General features: G+C 34.5%; 2 protein-coding genes across 2 annotated transcripts; both read right to left on the bottom strand.

Annotated features, from left to right (window-relative positions):
• Positions 1 to 2,987: 2,987 nt before the first annotated feature.
• LOC100934995 (olfactory receptor 5P3-like) lies at positions 2,988 to 3,923 on the bottom strand. Its single transcript, XM_003773522.1, has one exon. The coding sequence runs from the start codon at positions 3,921 to 3,923 to the stop codon at positions 2,988 to 2,990; it is 936 nt and encodes a 311-aa protein (XP_003773570.1).
• A 12,089-nt stretch (positions 3,924 to 16,012) lies between these two features.
• Positions 16,013 to 16,954, bottom strand: LOC100935252 (olfactory receptor 480-like). The gene has a single exon (XM_012552464.3). It carries the CDS (start codon positions 16,946 to 16,948, stop codon positions 16,013 to 16,015), a length of 936 nt encoding a protein of 311 aa, XP_012407918.2. The 5' UTR covers positions 16,949 to 16,954.
• Positions 16,955 to 19,261: the final 2,307 nt, after the last annotated feature.

The raw sequence follows: 19,261 nt of genomic DNA on the forward strand, positions 1-19,261 counted from the left end.
TTTTAAATGAGTTGTTTTGCTCTCTGGAATTTTTTTCCATTTCACTAATTTTTTTTTTTTAATGAGCTATTTTCTTTTTCCAATTCACAAATTCTGTTTCCCTGAACTTCTTGGGAGTTTTTTACCTTTTCCAATTCACATTTCAGGAAGTTGTTGCTCTCTTGCATAGCTTCTCTTTCCTTTCCCCATTTTTCTTCTAGTTCTCTTTTAAGGTTTTTAATAGTCTCTTCTAGGAGAGCCTTTTGTGTTGGGGACCAACAATTGTCTGGAGACTGTCTGCTATTAGTTTCCTCAGAGTTGAAAACCTGCTTTCTTTCTGTATAGAAGCTATCGATACTCCTTTTGGGTTTTTTTTATTAATTTTTTGAAACCTGTAGGGTCTAACTTCAGGCCAGGAGGTTATCAGCTTCCTCTGCAGTGGATAGGTATATGGCTAGGTAGTTGTCCTGCCAACTGGCTACAAAGAGCAGTGAGGTATGGGAGTGCTCTGGGAAAGAGTTCCCCACCAGGAAGTAACTCAGGCCTGTAGGGCCGAGCTGGAAAAGTGCCCTGCAAAGAACCCTGCTGTGCAGATTAAAGACTACCCTGGGGCTAGACGCTGAGCAGTGAAAGTTTCACTACCCCAAGCCAAAGCCTGCCCGCCCTGGGGCTGTGGGTATTAGTGACTGAGCAGCAAATAGCCCTGCAGAGACCAGAAGGAGGAGAAAAGTTGGAACAAAAGGTTTTGCATGTCAGCTAAAAAATTACCCATGCATATATCTTGTAAATAAAAAACTATAATAAAAAAATATGACTAATATGGGTAATATGCCTCACATGACTATATGTTAAGACCTATTTCAAATTGCTTCTGTTATTAATGAGAGAAATGAGAGTAAGGGAGGGAAAGTATTTGGAAATAAAAACAATTTTAATAAGCATTTAAAAATTTAATTATAATTGAAAAGTAGAAAATTATTTTTTTCAATTGGTAATGTGATGATGCCACTGAATCCTGACTTATATGAGTAAATATAGAATATAATTTTTGGTCTTGCCCTCCCTATTTTAAGAAAATACTGAAAATCTGGAAAACATCCAAAGGATGATGAACAAGTTGTTGACCAATCAACAAAGATTTTAAGGGCATATAAGTAAGCCCAGCTCTATGCCATAACCTTGGAATACAAAGAAAAGCAAAAAACAGCCCCAGTGTTCCAGGAGCTCACATTGTATTGGGTGAGATGATATATAAATAGCCAGTAATATAGAGATTATTGGCAAATCAGGGGAATGATAATCTTAAGGAGGAAGCTACTGTAAACTATAAAGGAAACACTTTTTTCAGAAAATAAAATGCAAACTGTCCTCAGGAAAACCAGAGAAACCAAGTGGCAGACATGGACAAGCAAAAGATTTCAGGCCAGTGAGGCAGCCAACATAGAGACTCAGAAGATGGAGTGTTATAATGTTCTTATTTGGTTTTCTGGAGGTCTTTGGGCAGCATTCGTTTCAGTTCAGTAATCACCACAAGAGTAGCCAGGTGTTAAAATCCAAATCCTTTGTTGTCTCTTTCAAAATCTTGTCTCCTCACCTAGGGCTTCAGCTAGCTTTCTTAGAGGCCTTCGGAGTCTTGGTTTCAGTGAAGAAGCTGAAGGAGGAGAGCCTGCCACCAAGATGGTGTGAGACGGGATGAATGAATCTGAGTCCAAGGACTTGTGCTTCAGCCACCAGTCCACTTGTCTTCCCTAGCTCTTAATCTGAGCTCTCTCAGTCCCCCAGGAGAGCCTCCAGGAGCCTGACTGAAGATGGAAATGAATCTCTCTCCTTAGTTCTGAGAGCTTGAGCTCCCACCTGTCTTCTCTGCCCCAGATGAATCTGGCTGAGGCTCCTAACTTATATACTCTACACTGAGTATAAACCATTCGTTATTATCTCTAGAAAACCATTATTTGTTATAAGATTAAAACAATCATATTGAACTTAGAGAACTATTAAGCACCGTGTTAAACTGGATAACCATTGTCTCATCAATTCTATTTAGTTAGCATCTTGTAAGAATCTTTGTTTCAAGTTCAGAGTTCTGGCCCATAAAGAAGTGTCATGTGTAGGGAAACACACAGAAGTACACTGTAGCTAAATTGTATCCTGCACAGAGGGGAGGAAAGCATAAGACTGGAAAGGTAGGACAAGGCTAAGTTGTGGAGTTTTTTTAAATGATTTTTTTATTGATATAGTTTGCTTTTCATGAACTAAATTTTTTCTAATTTTTCACCCTCCCAATATCACATGAAGAGCTATCACATAAGGGAAAAAAGAATAAAATTTTCCAAGCATATCATGCCACAAATCTGGTCAGTAACATAAGACAAGCCCTTGCATACATCAAAATATTCATAGCACCAATTTTGTGGTAGCAAAAACTGGGAATAAAGCAGATGTCTGATGATTGAGTAAGAACTAAACAAATGGTGATGCATAAACAAAATGAAATATTACCATGGTATAGGGGCAAAAAAAGCCAACAACCAGAATAAATATGATTAATACAGAAACAAAGGAAAGATTTACATGATTTGATACAGAGTAATAATAGCAGAGCCAATAAGGCAACACACACAATGACTATAAACATGTAAAAGTAAAAAGCAACCTCCAATAGAAAATAGAAAATGTGTGTTGTCAGATTCCAAAAAAACAATTTTGGACTCAAAGAAGAGCATGTCTCCCTGCTCCTTTGCAAAAGCCATATTTCATTTCTGTGGAACATTACATGTATTATCAGATCTTTCCAATCAATATTTAAATCGACAACTTTTACCCATTTAAATAAAAATAAACCTTTTCTAAAGAACAATTATGATCATTATTTTACCCTAACAATTATAGCAAGAAATATTAATTATCATGGGCAAAGAAAGTTTTATTTTTTCCTCACATTCCCCAAAGTTATTTTACTTTCTGAAATATAGTATATACTAAATACTTCTTGTATTGAGTTGAATTCGTTAAAAAAGAGGTTTCTTATTGATCAGTTTTCTCAGGGCCCCTTTTACTTCATTGTTTCTCAGACTGTAGATCAGGGGGTTCAACATGGGGATCAATACAATGTAGAAAACAGACACCACTTTATTCTCATCTTCTGAGTAGCTTGACTTAGGCATCACATAAATGAATGTAGTGGTCCCATAAAAGAGAGTCACTGCTGTGAGGTGGGAAGTGCAAGTTGAGAAAGCTTTAGCTCTCCCCTCAGTGGAACTTATCTTTAGGACGGAGAAAAGGATGTATACATAAGAGATTATGATTGTTAGTACTGTGATCATCATTACTGACCCAGCAGAGGCAGAAGGAAGAATTTCAGTGAGATTACTTTGGGAGTAGGAAAGCTTCAAAAGTGGTGAATAATCACAGAAAAAATGATTAATCTTATTGGGTCCACAGAAGGACCTAATCAATAAGCAGCCAGTAAAGATGTCAGCAATTACACAACTAATCAGGTAGGATGAGATTAGTAATAGAGTGCATACTTTAGGAGACATATTGGTGGAGTAGAGTAGGGGGTTACAAATAGCCATATACCGATCATATGCCATTACAGCCAGCAAGAAACATTCAGCTGTCCCACAGGTGGCTACACAAAACATCTGGGCCATACAGCCTTCCAGAGAGATTATGTTTTTTTCCACAAGGAAGCTCTTGAGCATAACAGGTGTGACAGATGAGGAATATGCAGAGTCCACAAAAGCCAAGTGACTAAGGAAAAGATACATTGGCGTGTGAAGTTGGGAGCTCTTTCTGATCAATACGATTATACTAAGGTTTCCAAGTAAAGTGATGGTATAGACACCCAGAAATATCACAAAGAGGATGACACAAAGCATTGGTTCATCTGTTAAGCCCAAAAGATAGAAATCAGTCACAACAGTACAGTTGTTGCCAGACATCTGTTAGAAAGAGTACCTAAAAGACAGAAGAAAGGAGATTAAACTAGAATAAAGAACTAAGATGTAGAAATGATGATTGAATTCAGGAAATATTTACTGACTCCAATATGTGCACTCCTATTTTCCTCCCATACGTTAATCCTATTATGCACCATGGCAGGGTGTCAGTAAGTAAAGCAGAGGTAAATAAATTCTTTTCCTCCCAATTCTTCCCCATGAACAAATAGTATTCTGATTTGCCATCTTTTTCATTGCGATGGTGTAAAAATTACAGAGAAGTGAAAAGAATAGTTGAATTCCCATCATAGGAAACTTAACTATCTGCAGAGGATATATAGGAATATATAAATGCCATTCTGCCAACCTACCCACCATTGTTAATCCCTTCCAAAGAAAGAGTCTGCTTTGTGATTCCTGAATTCTCAAACTACCACCTTCTACATCTGAACATGTTATATACCACATGATAACTGATGATGGGGAAAGTTCTGGTTTTCAATAATTATGCTGTAAAATCACAAAAGAAAAGGAACCTAGTTTTTAAGTCTTCTCGTTTTACTTTGCTCTTACTTGACATTACGGGGGGGTGTGGGGGAGCGGGGAGGGAAGGAGGGAATGCTTTCATTTGTCTAGATATTGGTAGCCTGAAGGACTATGGGAAATTTTTTATGGGAATTTAACTAATTTTAGGTAAAAAACAATGGAAAGCACTTGTTCTCTGCTGTAATCATTGCAAAACAGCCAAGCAAACTCTGGTAAAAGAAAGTAGTGTCAAATAATTGTGCAATAAGAAATAATGAGTATGACTGCTTTGGAGTAACACTAGAAAAGTTTTATTAACTGATGCAAAGCAAACCCAATGGAACAATTAATGTGATGAACACATTAATCATGATAGGGCAAACAAATTTAAAAGACCTCAGAACTTGTATCAAAAGAATAACAAGTTCTCAAATTCCCAAGAAGGAAATAATTACATTCCACTACTTGGAATAGAGATGATGGACTTAAAAAGATTAAGATCAATCTTACTATTTATGTATTGATCTATTTAAAGTTGATTAGTTTTGTCCTGTACCTGTTTTTATCCTGGAATTACTTGTCAATTTTCTTTGAAAACATTTCAGAATTCAGTGGACCTATAATGGGTTAATCTTAGAAATTCTAGAAATTTAGCTATCCTGTAAATCATTGATATATCCTTACTCACACAACTTACCTGCTTTGGGAAATATGTGGGAAAGCAAGGGAATGGACTTGAGAGCTCTACATTATCAAGTTATTTCTCAAGGATGTCTGCTATCCTATCAAAAGTTCTTGGGCACTATCTGACACCTGTACTCCAATAATGAGCATTTATTATTTTCATGAGAGAATAAGAGGAGAATTGCTAGCCCTACTTACCAAACTTCCAGCAAATCATATAACTCTAACCAGTTATATTGCCTCTCATCATGTCATCTATCCTATTTTCTTTTTCTATATGCCCCAAAATACACAACAGAGGATCTGTCCTGATACTCAGGGAGTTGATGTTAATGGAATTAAACTATTGATCAATTTATTGAGAGGCACCTTGTCTCTGTTAATAAATGCCATCTTATTCAGAGAGTAGTCTCAATTTACCTCTTTGTTCAATTTCAAACATAACAGAGTAGAGGTAAAGAATGACGCAAACATATTCTGATAAGACTGAACTATTTATCTCTATTCCTCAATGATATATATCATTTACAAGGAGGGCAAACACAGTGAGGATATATAATTACAGAAATGAATAATGATAGACATGGGAGAGAAAAAACATTTTCAAAATGCAAAAAAGTCCAAAGAGAAGTATAATTTTATTTGTATACATGTTGTGTATCTTTTAGGGATCAAGCATTTATTGATACCTGTTGAGTCTGAAACAAAAGAAATTATCTTAAATATTACTTTTTCCCTAAAATGTTATTACTTCCAATTCTAAACTCATTTTTTTCTTCTCTGTCTAATAAGAAATAGAAAATAATGAGCTGAAGAAGAACTTGATAATAACGCTCATATTGTCTAACTTTCTGTCTGACCACAATAAAAAATTTAAAATTACTAGTGCTAAGTGAAATTTTCAACACGTCCAACTTGACTTCCAATGTTCCTTTTTAAAAATCACTTTGTACATTACTTTTCTGACAAAAGAAAGATTTTCCCTGTGCTGCCCCTTTTTTCTCTTTAATCATTCAGAACTTTTCAATCCCATCCACAATTGTCTTTGCAACAATCTCTGAAAAAGACATAGTTCTTTTTTGGTCCAGGCCCAATTCCTCTCATTGTTCCCTTCATCCCATCACTCCTATTTCAACCCTAAGCTTTCCCCTTTGAAAAAGTCCCTTAAATTTTTATTTTTTTTAATCTGTGGACTTTCCTCTTCTTCCTAAAAATAGGCTCAGATCAGTAAAATCTGTAAAATTTTCAATTCACCCTGATATTCTTTCTATTTATCTTCACTTTTCCAAGAACCTCTCAGGAAAAAAATCTAATCTATTTTAGTCTACTTCCTTTTCCCTTTCTCATGTGTTAATCCATTATAGCCTTGTTTCTGGCCCCATATTCCACAGGAAATATTCTCTAACAATGTTACTAATTTTTTTTAATCTTGCAAATTCTAATATTTTCATAATCATCATTTAAATTTCTAGGAGGTAGGGATTGTAAAAGATTTTGTATTTCTATCATTAGCATCTAGAGAAGTTGCTGGAAAATAGTAGATGCAAAACAAATACTGGATGGATGATTTCTTCTTGGTCTCTACCTAGCACATGGTAAGGAGAACCATCAATTCCTCATGTGTTTTCAATGCATTCTGATACTAGTGTTATTATATCTTTCTGAATCTTTATTCTCAGGTTTCTTTGCCAGGTCTTGATGACTATGCAGTCTCCTAATCCTATATGTTCCTTTGTCTCTGTCCTATGCCCTCCCCTCTTTTCTTTGCCTTTTCAATGAGCTCATTAGTTTCCATTGCCATTAACTTCTCAATTCAGATGAAATGTATCTAATTCGAATTCCCATCTACACACTACAAATAGTTGAATATTTGTACCGAGATGTCATAAAGACATTTCAAACTCAATATTTTCCAAAAAAAAAAAACTTATCTTATCCTTAATCATCAATTTTAAAAAACTTATCTTCATAATTCCTTCTTTCTGTACAGGATTCCATCATTCTTCAGTGTAGCCTGATTTGCAATGATAAAATTAATTTCTACTCTTTTCTTTATCTTCCCTTCCCCAAGCAGTCAGTTATGAAACTTGCCACTTCTAGATCCACATTTATCACATCTTCTTCTTATGTCCACACAAACAGCCACCCCCACCCCAACTCAGGTTTGCATTTCCTCTCACTTGAAGTATTGCAAAAGTCTCTCAATTAAAAGTCCAATATCTATTTCCTCTCAACTCTAAAACCTACAAAAAAGATCTTCCTAAAACACATGAGTGACCAAATTTCTGAGTTAAATTTCTGAGTTACTTATGGATAAAGTAATAATTCCTCAGCTTGGCATTTATATTCCTATGCTATATGAATCCAGTCTCCCTCTTCAGATTTATTTCACTTTACTCTCAAGCATGTCTATACTCTAGCCCAACAGCCCTGCTCATTCCCCAGACCCAGAATTCAACTTTCATTTCTATCCCCGTGCACAGGACATTCACCATCCTTGAAATGCCCAACTTAATCTCTGCTTCTTAGAATTTCAGTCTTCCTTTGTGTCTCAGATAATGCAACTGAACATACAGAAAGCTTACTTTCTGTCCCTCCCTAAATTATCTTGTGCTTATTTATCTATCCTTTACATCCAAAAGAATATAACTCCCTGAGATAAAGGGCTGTTTGGCATTTTAGGACAGTTCCCAGTTTTTAGGACAGGACACCCTGCATAGTGTACACCCCTCAAAATATCAGTTGAATGCAAGAAAAAAAATGCTACTTTTGAAACCCTTATTTATTTTGATGAAATAATCAAAATAATAACACAATGGGAATATAAATAAAGAAATATGACAATTTTTATTTCATAATTTTCTTTCCCCCCACAATTTTTGGAAGATATTGTTATGCTAATTTTTAAAAAATGTGATAAGTAAAGGTCATAGATGTGCAGTTACTTACCCACAGTCACAGTCAGAGCAAGTGAGACTCAGATGTAGGATTCAAACTTAGTTGTCCTGAAGTCAAGTTCAATTCTTTTTCCAGTATATCAAGCAACAAATAAGATGGTGAAATTGCTCCTCTCAAAGCCTCAATTTGATAAGTGGGAGGAAAGAAATAAATGAAATAAATGTGCTTAGAAGCACACAAAAAATTTACCTAGCTTTTCCTTACCTGCCACATATGATTATATACTTACTGTTTTTAGTAATGTTTAAAGGTATATGATATGACCTATGGGAGATCAAAATTTTATTTGATAACATGCTATAAAAATTTGGGATGGGGGCAGCTAGATAGCACAGTGATTAGAATACTAGACCTGAAGTCAGGAGGACCTGAGTTCAAATGTGTCCCTAGGCAAGTCACTTAACCCCAATTGCCTCAACAAAAAAAATAAAATCCTAAATGGATTTACCTCATTTCTAAATATTTAACATTTTGCAGGGTATTCAGAAATATGAAGACAAAATCAGAAATTAATCTAACTCATTGACAGAGGCCCAGAGACAGAGAGAAAGAAAGAGAAATAGAGACACAAAGAGAGAGATTCATTAAAGATCCAAACCACATTGAAATCAATGGAAAGTTTGGTATGTTGAGACAAATAGGCTTCCATGAAGTGAGCACAAATCAATTATCAAATCTAAGAATTTTTTTTAGTAAAACCAAGAAACGCAGTGATACTCATTAAGGCAAGTAGAAAATTGTTTTATGGTGAAGTTATTGTCTTTGTATAGTATGCAATATTTATGTAGGTTTCATAACATTTGGGATGTAACCCCTTGAGTACCTTAGACCCAAATGTAGCCAAAATCATTAAAGTGTCTTTTAAAATCCACTGGGATTATGATTATTAACCCACCAATGATTTGTCTGAGAAGTGTCTCAGGTGGCTTCATTATTTTTTCTTGCTCTATGTTTGTTCAGGATTTTCTTTTAAGTTTGTTTTTTTTTAATTTCACCAGCATCATAAACTAGTTTGATTTGCCATGGAAACTCTAAAAATGTTGTGGGATCAACATGTGGCAATTGTGATGTTACAATGTTCACTACGTATGAAAATGGGTTCACCTCCCCAGATTCATTTTGGTCAGGCCATAACCAATAGTGATCACATATCACAAACTAAAGCTGAAAGACTAACTGTGAAACTCGGCATAGTAGACAAAATAGAAACTAGAACAAAGGTACCATTCCTAGGGAGAATGATTTCCCAGGCAATATTTAAATTGTGTACCCATTATGTATCCAATTTGATATCAGTTGAGATGATGGCCTACATCAAGTTTCTGTCAAAGTACTTTTCCAGTTTTCCCATCAATTTTTTTAAATGGTGATTTTTTTTTCTTACCAAAGCTTGGATCTTTGACATTATTAAACAGTACAATAATTTGATCTTTTATTACTTGTATTCTTTACCTAATCAATTTCGATCCACCACTCTATTTCTAAGGTGAGAACATAATATTTGGATGATTATCACTCTGTAATACAGTTTGAGATGCAGTACTGTTAAGTTACTTTTATTCACATTTTTTAGAGGTTCTCTCAATATTTTTGACCTTTTATTCTTCCAGGTTAATTTTGTCCTTATTTTTTCTAGTTCTATAAAATAATTCTTTGGTCATTTTATTCATATGGCATTGAATAAGTAAATTTATTTAGGTTAGTTGGTATTTTTACTAGATTGACTCAGACTAATTAATATCTCTCCATTATTTAGATATAACTTAATTGGTATAAAAAGGGTTTGAGAATTTTATTAATAGAATGGCAGGGTTTGTCTTGTCTGCTAGACTTTCAAATGTTTAATATTGTCTGCAGTTATTTTACACAGAATTTCTCCTTTATTCTCTTTCTGCTATACTTTGAAATACATAAATGATGATTTTGGTCTAAAAGATGTAACACATTAGATACAAAAATCTTCTTGGTGATTCATGGTTTCATGGAGGCAATTTTTTAAAAATTTATTTATTTAAAACTTTAATACAAAAAAAAACAATTTCCACGTCCATAGCAGAACATAAGAAATGATTCAAAATATGAAACAATATATTTCCATTTCAATAAATTTCCATTTAAAGACAGTACATATAATAACTCCTATACAGTGTGTTCAGAGCTCTTTATCTCTTCTTTGTTTCCTTGCAGATTTTTTTTCTCTGCTATGCACTTGTTACTTTATTCATTTTCTCCCTTCCTCCCCTTCTCTGTCCCCAAGAAGTCTTCAACTTAAGACAGATATATTTATATATACACACACATAAATAGATATGTATAATCATGCACATGTACATGTACATTCATATACATCTATATAAGACAGTCTTCTTGTTTGTCCCTTGTTTCTCTAAAGGTAGATAAGTCCTTCCTTCACAAGTCCAAATCTTTTCATACTTTTCTACATCCAGAAACTCATCATTTCCAACTTTACAGCAATATTTCACCTATTTTAATTAGTCTAAAACAATATTAATTAATGTCTCATATATAGTGTGGTTTTTGTATTTTTCTCTTTTGTTTAAATGTGTTTTTGCTTTAGCTTTGTCCAAGATCATAATTACTACCCCTGCTTTTTTTTACCCAATAAGTTTTACTCTTCATCTTTGTTATTGTGTTTGTATGACTTATTTCCTACACTTCTTGAGTCCTTTATTTTATTTCTACCTGCAATTTTGCTCTCCTATTACCTAACCCAATCCCTCTCCTATCCTCCTTCCTACCATTCCCCTTTGCCATTTTGTTTTTTTTTTAAAGGATCTAAATATAAAATGGAAAAAAGTCTCACAAATATCTCTTTACCTTTGGGCATAAGATAATATCTGTTACACTAAACCCCTTCTTTGTTTCTCCAAAAACAACTTCAAAACTATGTTCCCATTTAACTCTAACTTACTTTCATGTTCTGCATTAATTTTTAGGAAAAGTACATGAGAGGATTCATCTGTTTTCCAGAATTGTATCCACTTGTTGATCACTGGACAAGAATCCCATTACATTTGGATTAATAATAGTTGCCACAATTTATACATAGGCATGCTTTGGCTTTAGTGTTCCATATCTATCCCAGCTATAATTTCCATTCATTCTTCTAAGATCCAGCCTAGTGATTATGGTGATATTTTAATGTAAATCTGTGGGTTTGAGCCTTCATTGCTTTGTGTTCTTCCACTGTTAGTGATAGTGATTACTGTCCCAATCCTATTTATCCAGCTAATTTCAATGAAATTTTATAAAAAGATGTTTATTTGGAAGATATAACAAGCACAGAAATAATAATATTCCTCACTCCCTAATCCCTGGAGGAGAAACATACTGTATATCCTTGGTCACTAGGGAAAGTAGACTAAGGTCTTACATAATTTATACATGGCAATCTTCCCTATCATGTTCATATCCAAATGATGAAGTCTTGAAGGTCCTTCCTTAGAACTCAGATGCTAGATTCACTGGTTCATACCTGTTATGAGATTCACCATTAGACCTTCACATGGTTCACTCCTTTGACTTTCTTAAACTCACAAGGATGGGCTATGTACTCTAGCTTTTATGCTAACTCTGGGGAAGAGATGATCTGACATATATATCTCTCACCTATAGGGCTTCAGGAGCCAGCGAAACCTCTATTTACAATGTCAGTAAATCCAAATAATGCCAGAGTTAAGAGAATGAACATAGACCCTTTTAAAATTCACCCCACTTCTAATAACAAATCAAAGAGTTCCCTCTTTACCATTTACATAAAATAGTTAAAGAATGTCTCTACTTGATCTAAATTTCTTCAAGACATTTCCATGACATGTCAGGAAGAAATCTCTCCAAAATGGAGCACTGTATCTTCCCAATTTTATATAAATATATTTTGTTATTGGTTGTGACAATGTGAACAAAGTATAAAAATTGATCTTCATCACCTCACCAGATTCATTTTGGTCAAGCCATAATACTCTACTGTGATGACCACGTATCTTAAAATCAGCCAGAGTTAGGAATTCAGGTTAGGGAAAATATTCAATCTTTATTCTCAGTAGAGCTGAAGAAAGATTGGAGGTAGAAGGGAATTGGTAATAGCAATGTGTGCAACTGAGTCAAGAAGCTAGCCAGACCAGAAGCCACGAGACCAGCAGCCACCAGAACAGAACCCAGCCAGCTGTTCCTCCCAGCCTCTCTTCCTGCACCTCTGCTTCCACCCATCAAAATCATTATTTCCTATACAACACATCAGGACTTGCACAGAGAGTGGGCGGGAGCCATTCTTTCTCCAAGCACATATATTAATATAGTCCAATTACTATTTAGCCTCATGTGCTTCGGACCTCAGTGCATCAACTCAAGCCTCAGCCCATTACACTCTACTTCTTACAAATATAGAAGACTTAAGCTGACAGAGGAAACTCAGCTTAGTAGAAATCACAGATCCTGGAAGAAAAGTACTGTTCATAGTGAGGACAATTATGCAAATGCAAAGACAATATTGACAATCTTTTCAAGGCTCCTGATAAAATTCCAGTAGAATATAAGAGCATGTATAATATATGATGCAAAAATTTTCCATGGGGCAGCTGAAGGCAAGGAAATCCTATAATGCTCTTTACATCTTGTTTGTCATGAATTCTTCCCTTTTCCATATATCTGAGACCAAACCCATTCCATGTCCCCCTTAATTTGCATATGACAGCACAATTCATGTCTAAAATCATGTACCTATTTTGACCTTATCTCATAGACAGTGTTGAGATATTGATCTATATCTAGTTTCTGACAAATTGCTTTTACGTTTTCCTATCAATTTTAGTCAAATAATTATTTCTCATTCCAAAAACTTGGATTTGGGGTTTTTTTCAAACACTTGATTACTAATGATTACTTACTGCATATTATTTATCTAATGTAATTCAGTGGGCTTAAGTCCCCATTACTTTGTATACCTCTGTTATTAACTGAAAGTAATTATTGCCCCAGTTCCATTTGTCCTATTAATATCAATGAGACTTTACAAAAGGGTGTTTACTTGGCAGTTATAGCAAGCACAGAAGAACCAAGATTCTGTACTTACTATTCCCTGGAGGACATACACACTCTTTTTTATACCATATGGCTCCCTGGAGAAAGTAAGTTAAGGCTTGAAACAATTTTTATAAAGCAATTTACCCTACTATATTCTATCAAAATGTTACATAGCAATTCAATGAGACTGAAATTCCATTTAAAATACCTGTAAACAATAAGAAATATTTTGGATTCTACCAGCCAAGATGGGCCCAGAAACTCTATCAAAACAATTAAAAAACACTTTTCACACAAATAAACTCAAATCTAAACAACTGGGAAAATATTTATTGCTTGTGGACAGGTCAAAGCAACCAAATAAAATGATAATGCTATCTAAATTCATTTACTTATTCATTACCATACCAATCAAGTTGCTAAAATTATTTTGTTGATCTAGAGAAGTAATAATGAAATTCATCTGGATGAACAAAGTGTCAAGAATATCAAGGAAATTAATGAAAAATGCGAAGGAAGGTGATTTTTCTGTAACAAGTATTACATTATATTATGAAGCAATAGTCATCCAAAAAAAAAAAAAAAAGACCTATTGGTGAAGAGACAGAATGGTGAATCAGTGGCATAGATTAGATTCACAAGACAAAGCAGTAAATCTAGAGTTCAAAACATCCAAAGATCCTACATTCTGGGGACAAGAACTTAATAGTTGGCAGAATAAGCAGGGAAAAGTGAAAAGCAATTTGACAGAAACTATACCAACCAAAATTTCAAATCACATACTGAGGTAAAGTGAAAATGGAGACAGGATTTAGACATAAAAAATAATATCATAAGCAAATTAGAAGAACATTGAATAGTTTACCTATGAGATCTATGGAGAAGAAAGATTTATGACCAAATGAAAGAGAAAAAAACATTATGGGATGTAATATGGTTAGTTTTCATCACATTAAATTCAAAGATTTTTGAAGGAAAAAAACAGACAAAATTAGAAGGAAAGCAGAAACCAGGGTGGGATAAGATAATTTTTACAGTCGTTGTCACTCATAAAAGCCTCATTTCTCAAATATTTGGGGAACTGAGTCAAATTTGTAAGACTACAACACATTCCCCAAATGATAAAAGTTCAAAGGATATGAACAGTCTGTTTTCAGAGGATGAAATAAAAACCATGTAGTCACATGAGAATCACTTGACTAGAAAAATGCAAATTAAATACAATTCTGAGATACTACCTCAAACCTGTCAGATTGGCTAATTTGAAGAAAAGAAAAATGATAAATGCTGGAAGGTTGTGTTGGAAAACTACACTGTTGATGGAGATGTGAATGTATCTAACTATTCTGGGTAGCAATATGGAGCTCTTTCCAAAGAGCTATCACCTTTGCATATCCTTTGACCCTGATATACAACTACTAAGTCTGTATTCCAAATCAAAGATCAAGACTTATATGTACAAAAATGTTTACAGAAGTTTGGGGTATTTTTTTGTGGCAGCAAAAATTTGGAATTTGAAAGCATGCCCATCGATTATGGAATGGCTGAATAAGGTGTGGTATATGATTGTCATGGAATACTATTGTGCTATAAGATACAAGGAAGAGCAGGGTAGACTTTAAAAAAAACCAAAGCAAATCAACAAAGATTTTAAAGGTTTACTTAACATGCCAGCTCTATGTCATAACCTTGGAATACAAAGAAAAGCAAAAAACAGCCCCAGTCTTCCAGGAGCTCACATTCTATTGGGTGAGATGATATATAAATAGCCAGGAATATACAGATTATAGGCAGAGCAGGTGAACGATAATCTCGAGGAAGCCACTGTAAACTTATAAAGGAAACACATTTTGCAGAAAGTAAAATGCAAACTGTCCTCAGGAAAACCAGAGAAACCAAGTGGCAGACATGGACAAGCAAAAGATTTCAGGCCAGTGAGGTAGCCAACATAGAGACAGAGAAGATGGAGTGTCATATGTGGGGAAACACATAGAAGTACACTGTAGCTAAATTGTATCCTGCACAGAGGGGAAGAAAGCATAAGACTGGAAAAGTAGGACAAGGCTAAATTGTGGAGATTTTTAAAATGATTCTTTATTGGTACAATTTGCTTTTCACGAACTAAATTTCTTCGAATATCTCACCCTCCCAATATCACATGAAGGAAGAACTATCACACAAGAGGAAAAACGAATACATTTTCCCAGCATATTATGCCAGGAATCTGGTCAGTAATATAAGACAAGTCCTTCCATACTATTTATCAAACTATTTAAGGCACCAATTTTCTGGTGACAAAAACTGGGAACAAAGCAGATGTCTCATGTTTGAGTAAGAGCTAAACAAATGGTGATGCATAAAGAAAATGAAATATTATCATGATGTAGGGGGGGAAAGCCAACAACCACAACAAATATGATTTATACAGAAACAAAGGAAAAATTTACATGATCTGATAAAGAGTAATAACAGTAAAGCCAATAAGGTAACATACACAATGACTATAAACATGTAAATGTAAAAAGCAACCTCGATAAAAAATAGAAAATGCGTATTGTTAGATTCCAAAAGAAAATTTTGGTCTCAAGGAAGAGCATGTCTCCCTCTTCCTTTGCAAAAATCAGAGGTTCACATTTGTAGAACATTACATGTGTTATCAGACCTTTCCAATCAACATTTAAATACACAACTTTTACCCATCTAAATAAAAATAGACCTTTTCTAAAGAACAATTATGATCATTATTTTATCCTAACAATTATAGCAAGAAATATTAATTATCATGGACAAAGAAAGTTTTATTTTTTCCCCATATTCCCCAAAGTTATTTTATTTTCTGAAATAAGTATATACTAAATACTTCTTGAATTGAGTTGAATTCCTTAAAAAAGATGTTTCCTATTTATCAGTTTTCTCAGGGCCCCTTTTACTTCATTGTTTCTCAGGCTGTAGATAAGGGGGTTCAACATGGGGATCAATACAATGTAGAAAACAGACACCCCTTTATTCTCATCCTCTGAGTAGCTTGACTTAGGCATCACATAAATGAATGCAGTGGTCGAATAGTAGAGAGTCACTGCTGTAAGGTGGGAGGTACAAGTTGAGAAAGCTTTGGATCTCCCTTCAGAGGATTTTATCTTCAGGACAGAAAAGAGGATGTATACATAAGAGATTATGATAACTAGTACTGTGATCGTTATTATTGACCCAGCATAAGCAGAAGGAATAATTTCACCGAGATTATTTTGGGAGTAGGAAAGCTTCAAAAGTGGTGAATAATCACAGAAAAAGTGATTAATCTTATTGGGTCCACAGAAAGACCTAATCAATACGCAACCAATAAACATGCTAGCATTTACACAACTACTCAGGTAGGATGAGATTAGTAATAGAGTGCATACTTTAGAAGACATATTGGTGGAGTAGAGTAGGGGGTTACAAATGGCCATATATCGATCATACGCCATTACAGCAAGCAGGAAATATTCAGCTGTCCCAAAGATGGCTGCACAAAACAGCTGGGCCACACAGCCTTCCAGAGGAATTATGGTTTTTTCCACAAGGAAGCTCTTGAGCATAACAGGTGTGACAGATGAGGAATATGCAGAGTCCACAAAAGCCAAGTGACTAAGGAAAAGATACATTGGCGTGTGAAGTTGGGAGCTCTTTCTGATCAATACGATTATACTAAGGTTTCCAAGTAAAGTGACGGTATAGACACCCAGAAATATCACAAAGAGGATAACACAAAGCATTGGCTCATCTGTTAGCCCTAAAAGAATGAAATCAGTCACAGCAGTGCAGTTGTTGCCAGACATCTCTTGGAAAGAGTATCTATAAGACAGAAGAAAGGAGGTTTTAAAACAGAATAAAGAACTAAGATGTAGAAATAACAATTGAATTCAGGAAATATTCCCTGACCCTATGTGCCACTCCTATTTTCCTCCCATATTTTGATCCTATACATCATAGCAGGCTGTTAATAAATAAAGCAGAGATGAACAAATTGGTTTCCTCCCAATTCTTCCCCATGAACAAACGGTATTTTCATTTGCCATCTTTTTCATTTTGACAGTGTAAAAATTACAGAAGAGTGAAAAGAATAGTTGAGTTCCTATCATAGGAAACTTTCTTATCTATCTGCAGAGCATATATTCGAATGTATAAATGCCATTCTGCCAACCTAATCACCATTGTTAATCTCTTCCAAGGAGTCTGCTTTGTGATTCCTGACTTCTCAAACTATCACCTTCTATATCTGAATATGTTGTAAACCACATGATAACTGATGATGGGAAAAGTTCTGGTTTTCAATACTTATGCTCTAAAATCACAAAAGAAAAGGAATCTAGATTTTAAGCCTTCTCATTTTACTTTGCTCTTACTTGACATTATTGGGGGGTTGGAATGCTTTCATTCCTCTAGATATTGGTAGCCTGAAAGATTATGAAAAATTTCCTATGGGAATTTAACTGATTCTAGCTGAAAACAATGGGAAGCACTTGCTCTCTGCTGTAATCATTGCAGAGCAGCCAAGCAAACTCTGATAAAGGAAAGTAGTATCAAATAATTGTGCGATAAGAAGTGATGGGTATGACTGCTTTGGAGTAATACAAGAAAAGTTTTATTAACTGATGCAGAGCAAAGTTAGTGGAACAACTAATGTGATGAACACATTAATCATGATAGGGAAAACAAATTTAAAAGACCTCAGAACTTGTATCAAAATAATAACCAATCAGTTCTGAAATTCCCAAGAAGGAAATAATTACATTCCACTACTTGGAATAGAGATGATGGACTTAAAAAGATTAAGATCAATCCTATACTATTTATGTATTGATCTATTAAAAATTGATTAATTTTGTCCTATACCTGCTTTTATCCTGGAATTACTTAAGTCAATTTTCTTTGAAAAATTTTCAGAATTCAGTGGGCCTATAATGGGTTAATTTTAGAAATTTTAGAAATTCCACTATCCTGTACATCACTGATATAGCCTTGCTCACACAACTTACCTGCCTTGGGAAATATGTGGGAAAGCAAGGGAATGGACATGAGAGCTCTACATTATCAAGTTATTTCTCAAGGATGTCTGCTATCCTATCAAAAGCTCTTGGGCACTATCTGGCACCTGTATTCAAATAATGAGCATTTCTTATTTTCATGAGAGAATAAGAGGAGACATTGCTAGCCCTACTTACCAAACTACCAGCAAATCATATAACTCTAACCAGTTATATTGCCTCTCATCATGTCATCTATCCTATTTTCTTTTTCTATATGCCCCAATATATACAACAGAGAATCTGTCCTGGTACTCAGGAAATTTGATGTTAATGGAAACAAACCATTGATCAATTTATTGACAAGCACCTTGTCTCTGTTAATAAATGCCATCTTATTCAGACAGTAGTTTCAATTTACTTCTTTGTTCAGTTACAAACATAACAGAGTAGAGGTACAGAATGACACAAACATATTCTGATAAGACTGAATTATTTATCTCTATTCCTCAATGATACATATCATTTACAAGGAGGGGGCAAACACAGTGAGGATATATAATTACAGAAATCAATAATGATAGACATGGGAGAGAAAAAACATTTTCAAAATACAAAAAAGTTAAAAGAGAAGTATAACTTTATTTATATACATGTTATGTATCTTTTAGAGATCAAGCATTTATCGATGCCTGTTGAGTCTGAAACAAAAGAAATTATCTTAAATATTACTTTTCCCAGAAATGTTCTTATTACTCCCAATTCTAAATTTGTTTTTTCTTCTCTATCTAATAAGAAAGAATAAAAAATATGAGATACTGTTCTGCTGAAGAAGAACTTGATAATAATGCTCATACATGGTTCTACTGTCTAACTCTTTCTGTATGACCATAATAAAAAATTAAAATTATTAGTGCTAAGTCAATTTGTCAACACTGCCACCTTGACTTCCAACAGTTCTTTTTAAAAAATCACTTTGTACATTACTTTTCTGACAAAAGAAAGATTTTCCCTGTGCTGCCTTTTTTTTTTTCTCTTCTATCATTCAAAACTTTTCAGTCCCATCCATGATTATCTTTGCAACACTCTCTGAAAAAGACATAGTTCTTTTTTGGTCCAGGCCCA

This window comes from Sarcophilus harrisii, chromosome 6, assembly GCF_902635505.1.
Source record: "Sarcophilus harrisii chromosome 6, mSarHar1.11, whole genome shotgun sequence".
Classification (NCBI taxonomy): domain Eukaryota; kingdom Metazoa; phylum Chordata; class Mammalia; order Dasyuromorphia; family Dasyuridae; genus Sarcophilus; species Sarcophilus harrisii.

Excerpts from the sequence above, each read along its gene's own strand:
- LOC100934995 (XM_003773522.1), bottom strand. The coding sequence starts at position 3,923 with ATGTCTGGCAACAACTGTACTGTTGTGACTGATTTCTATCTTTTGGGC.
- LOC100935252 (XM_012552464.3), bottom strand. The coding sequence starts at position 16,948 with ATGTCTGGCAACAACTGCACTGCTGTGACTGATTTCATTCTTTTAGGG.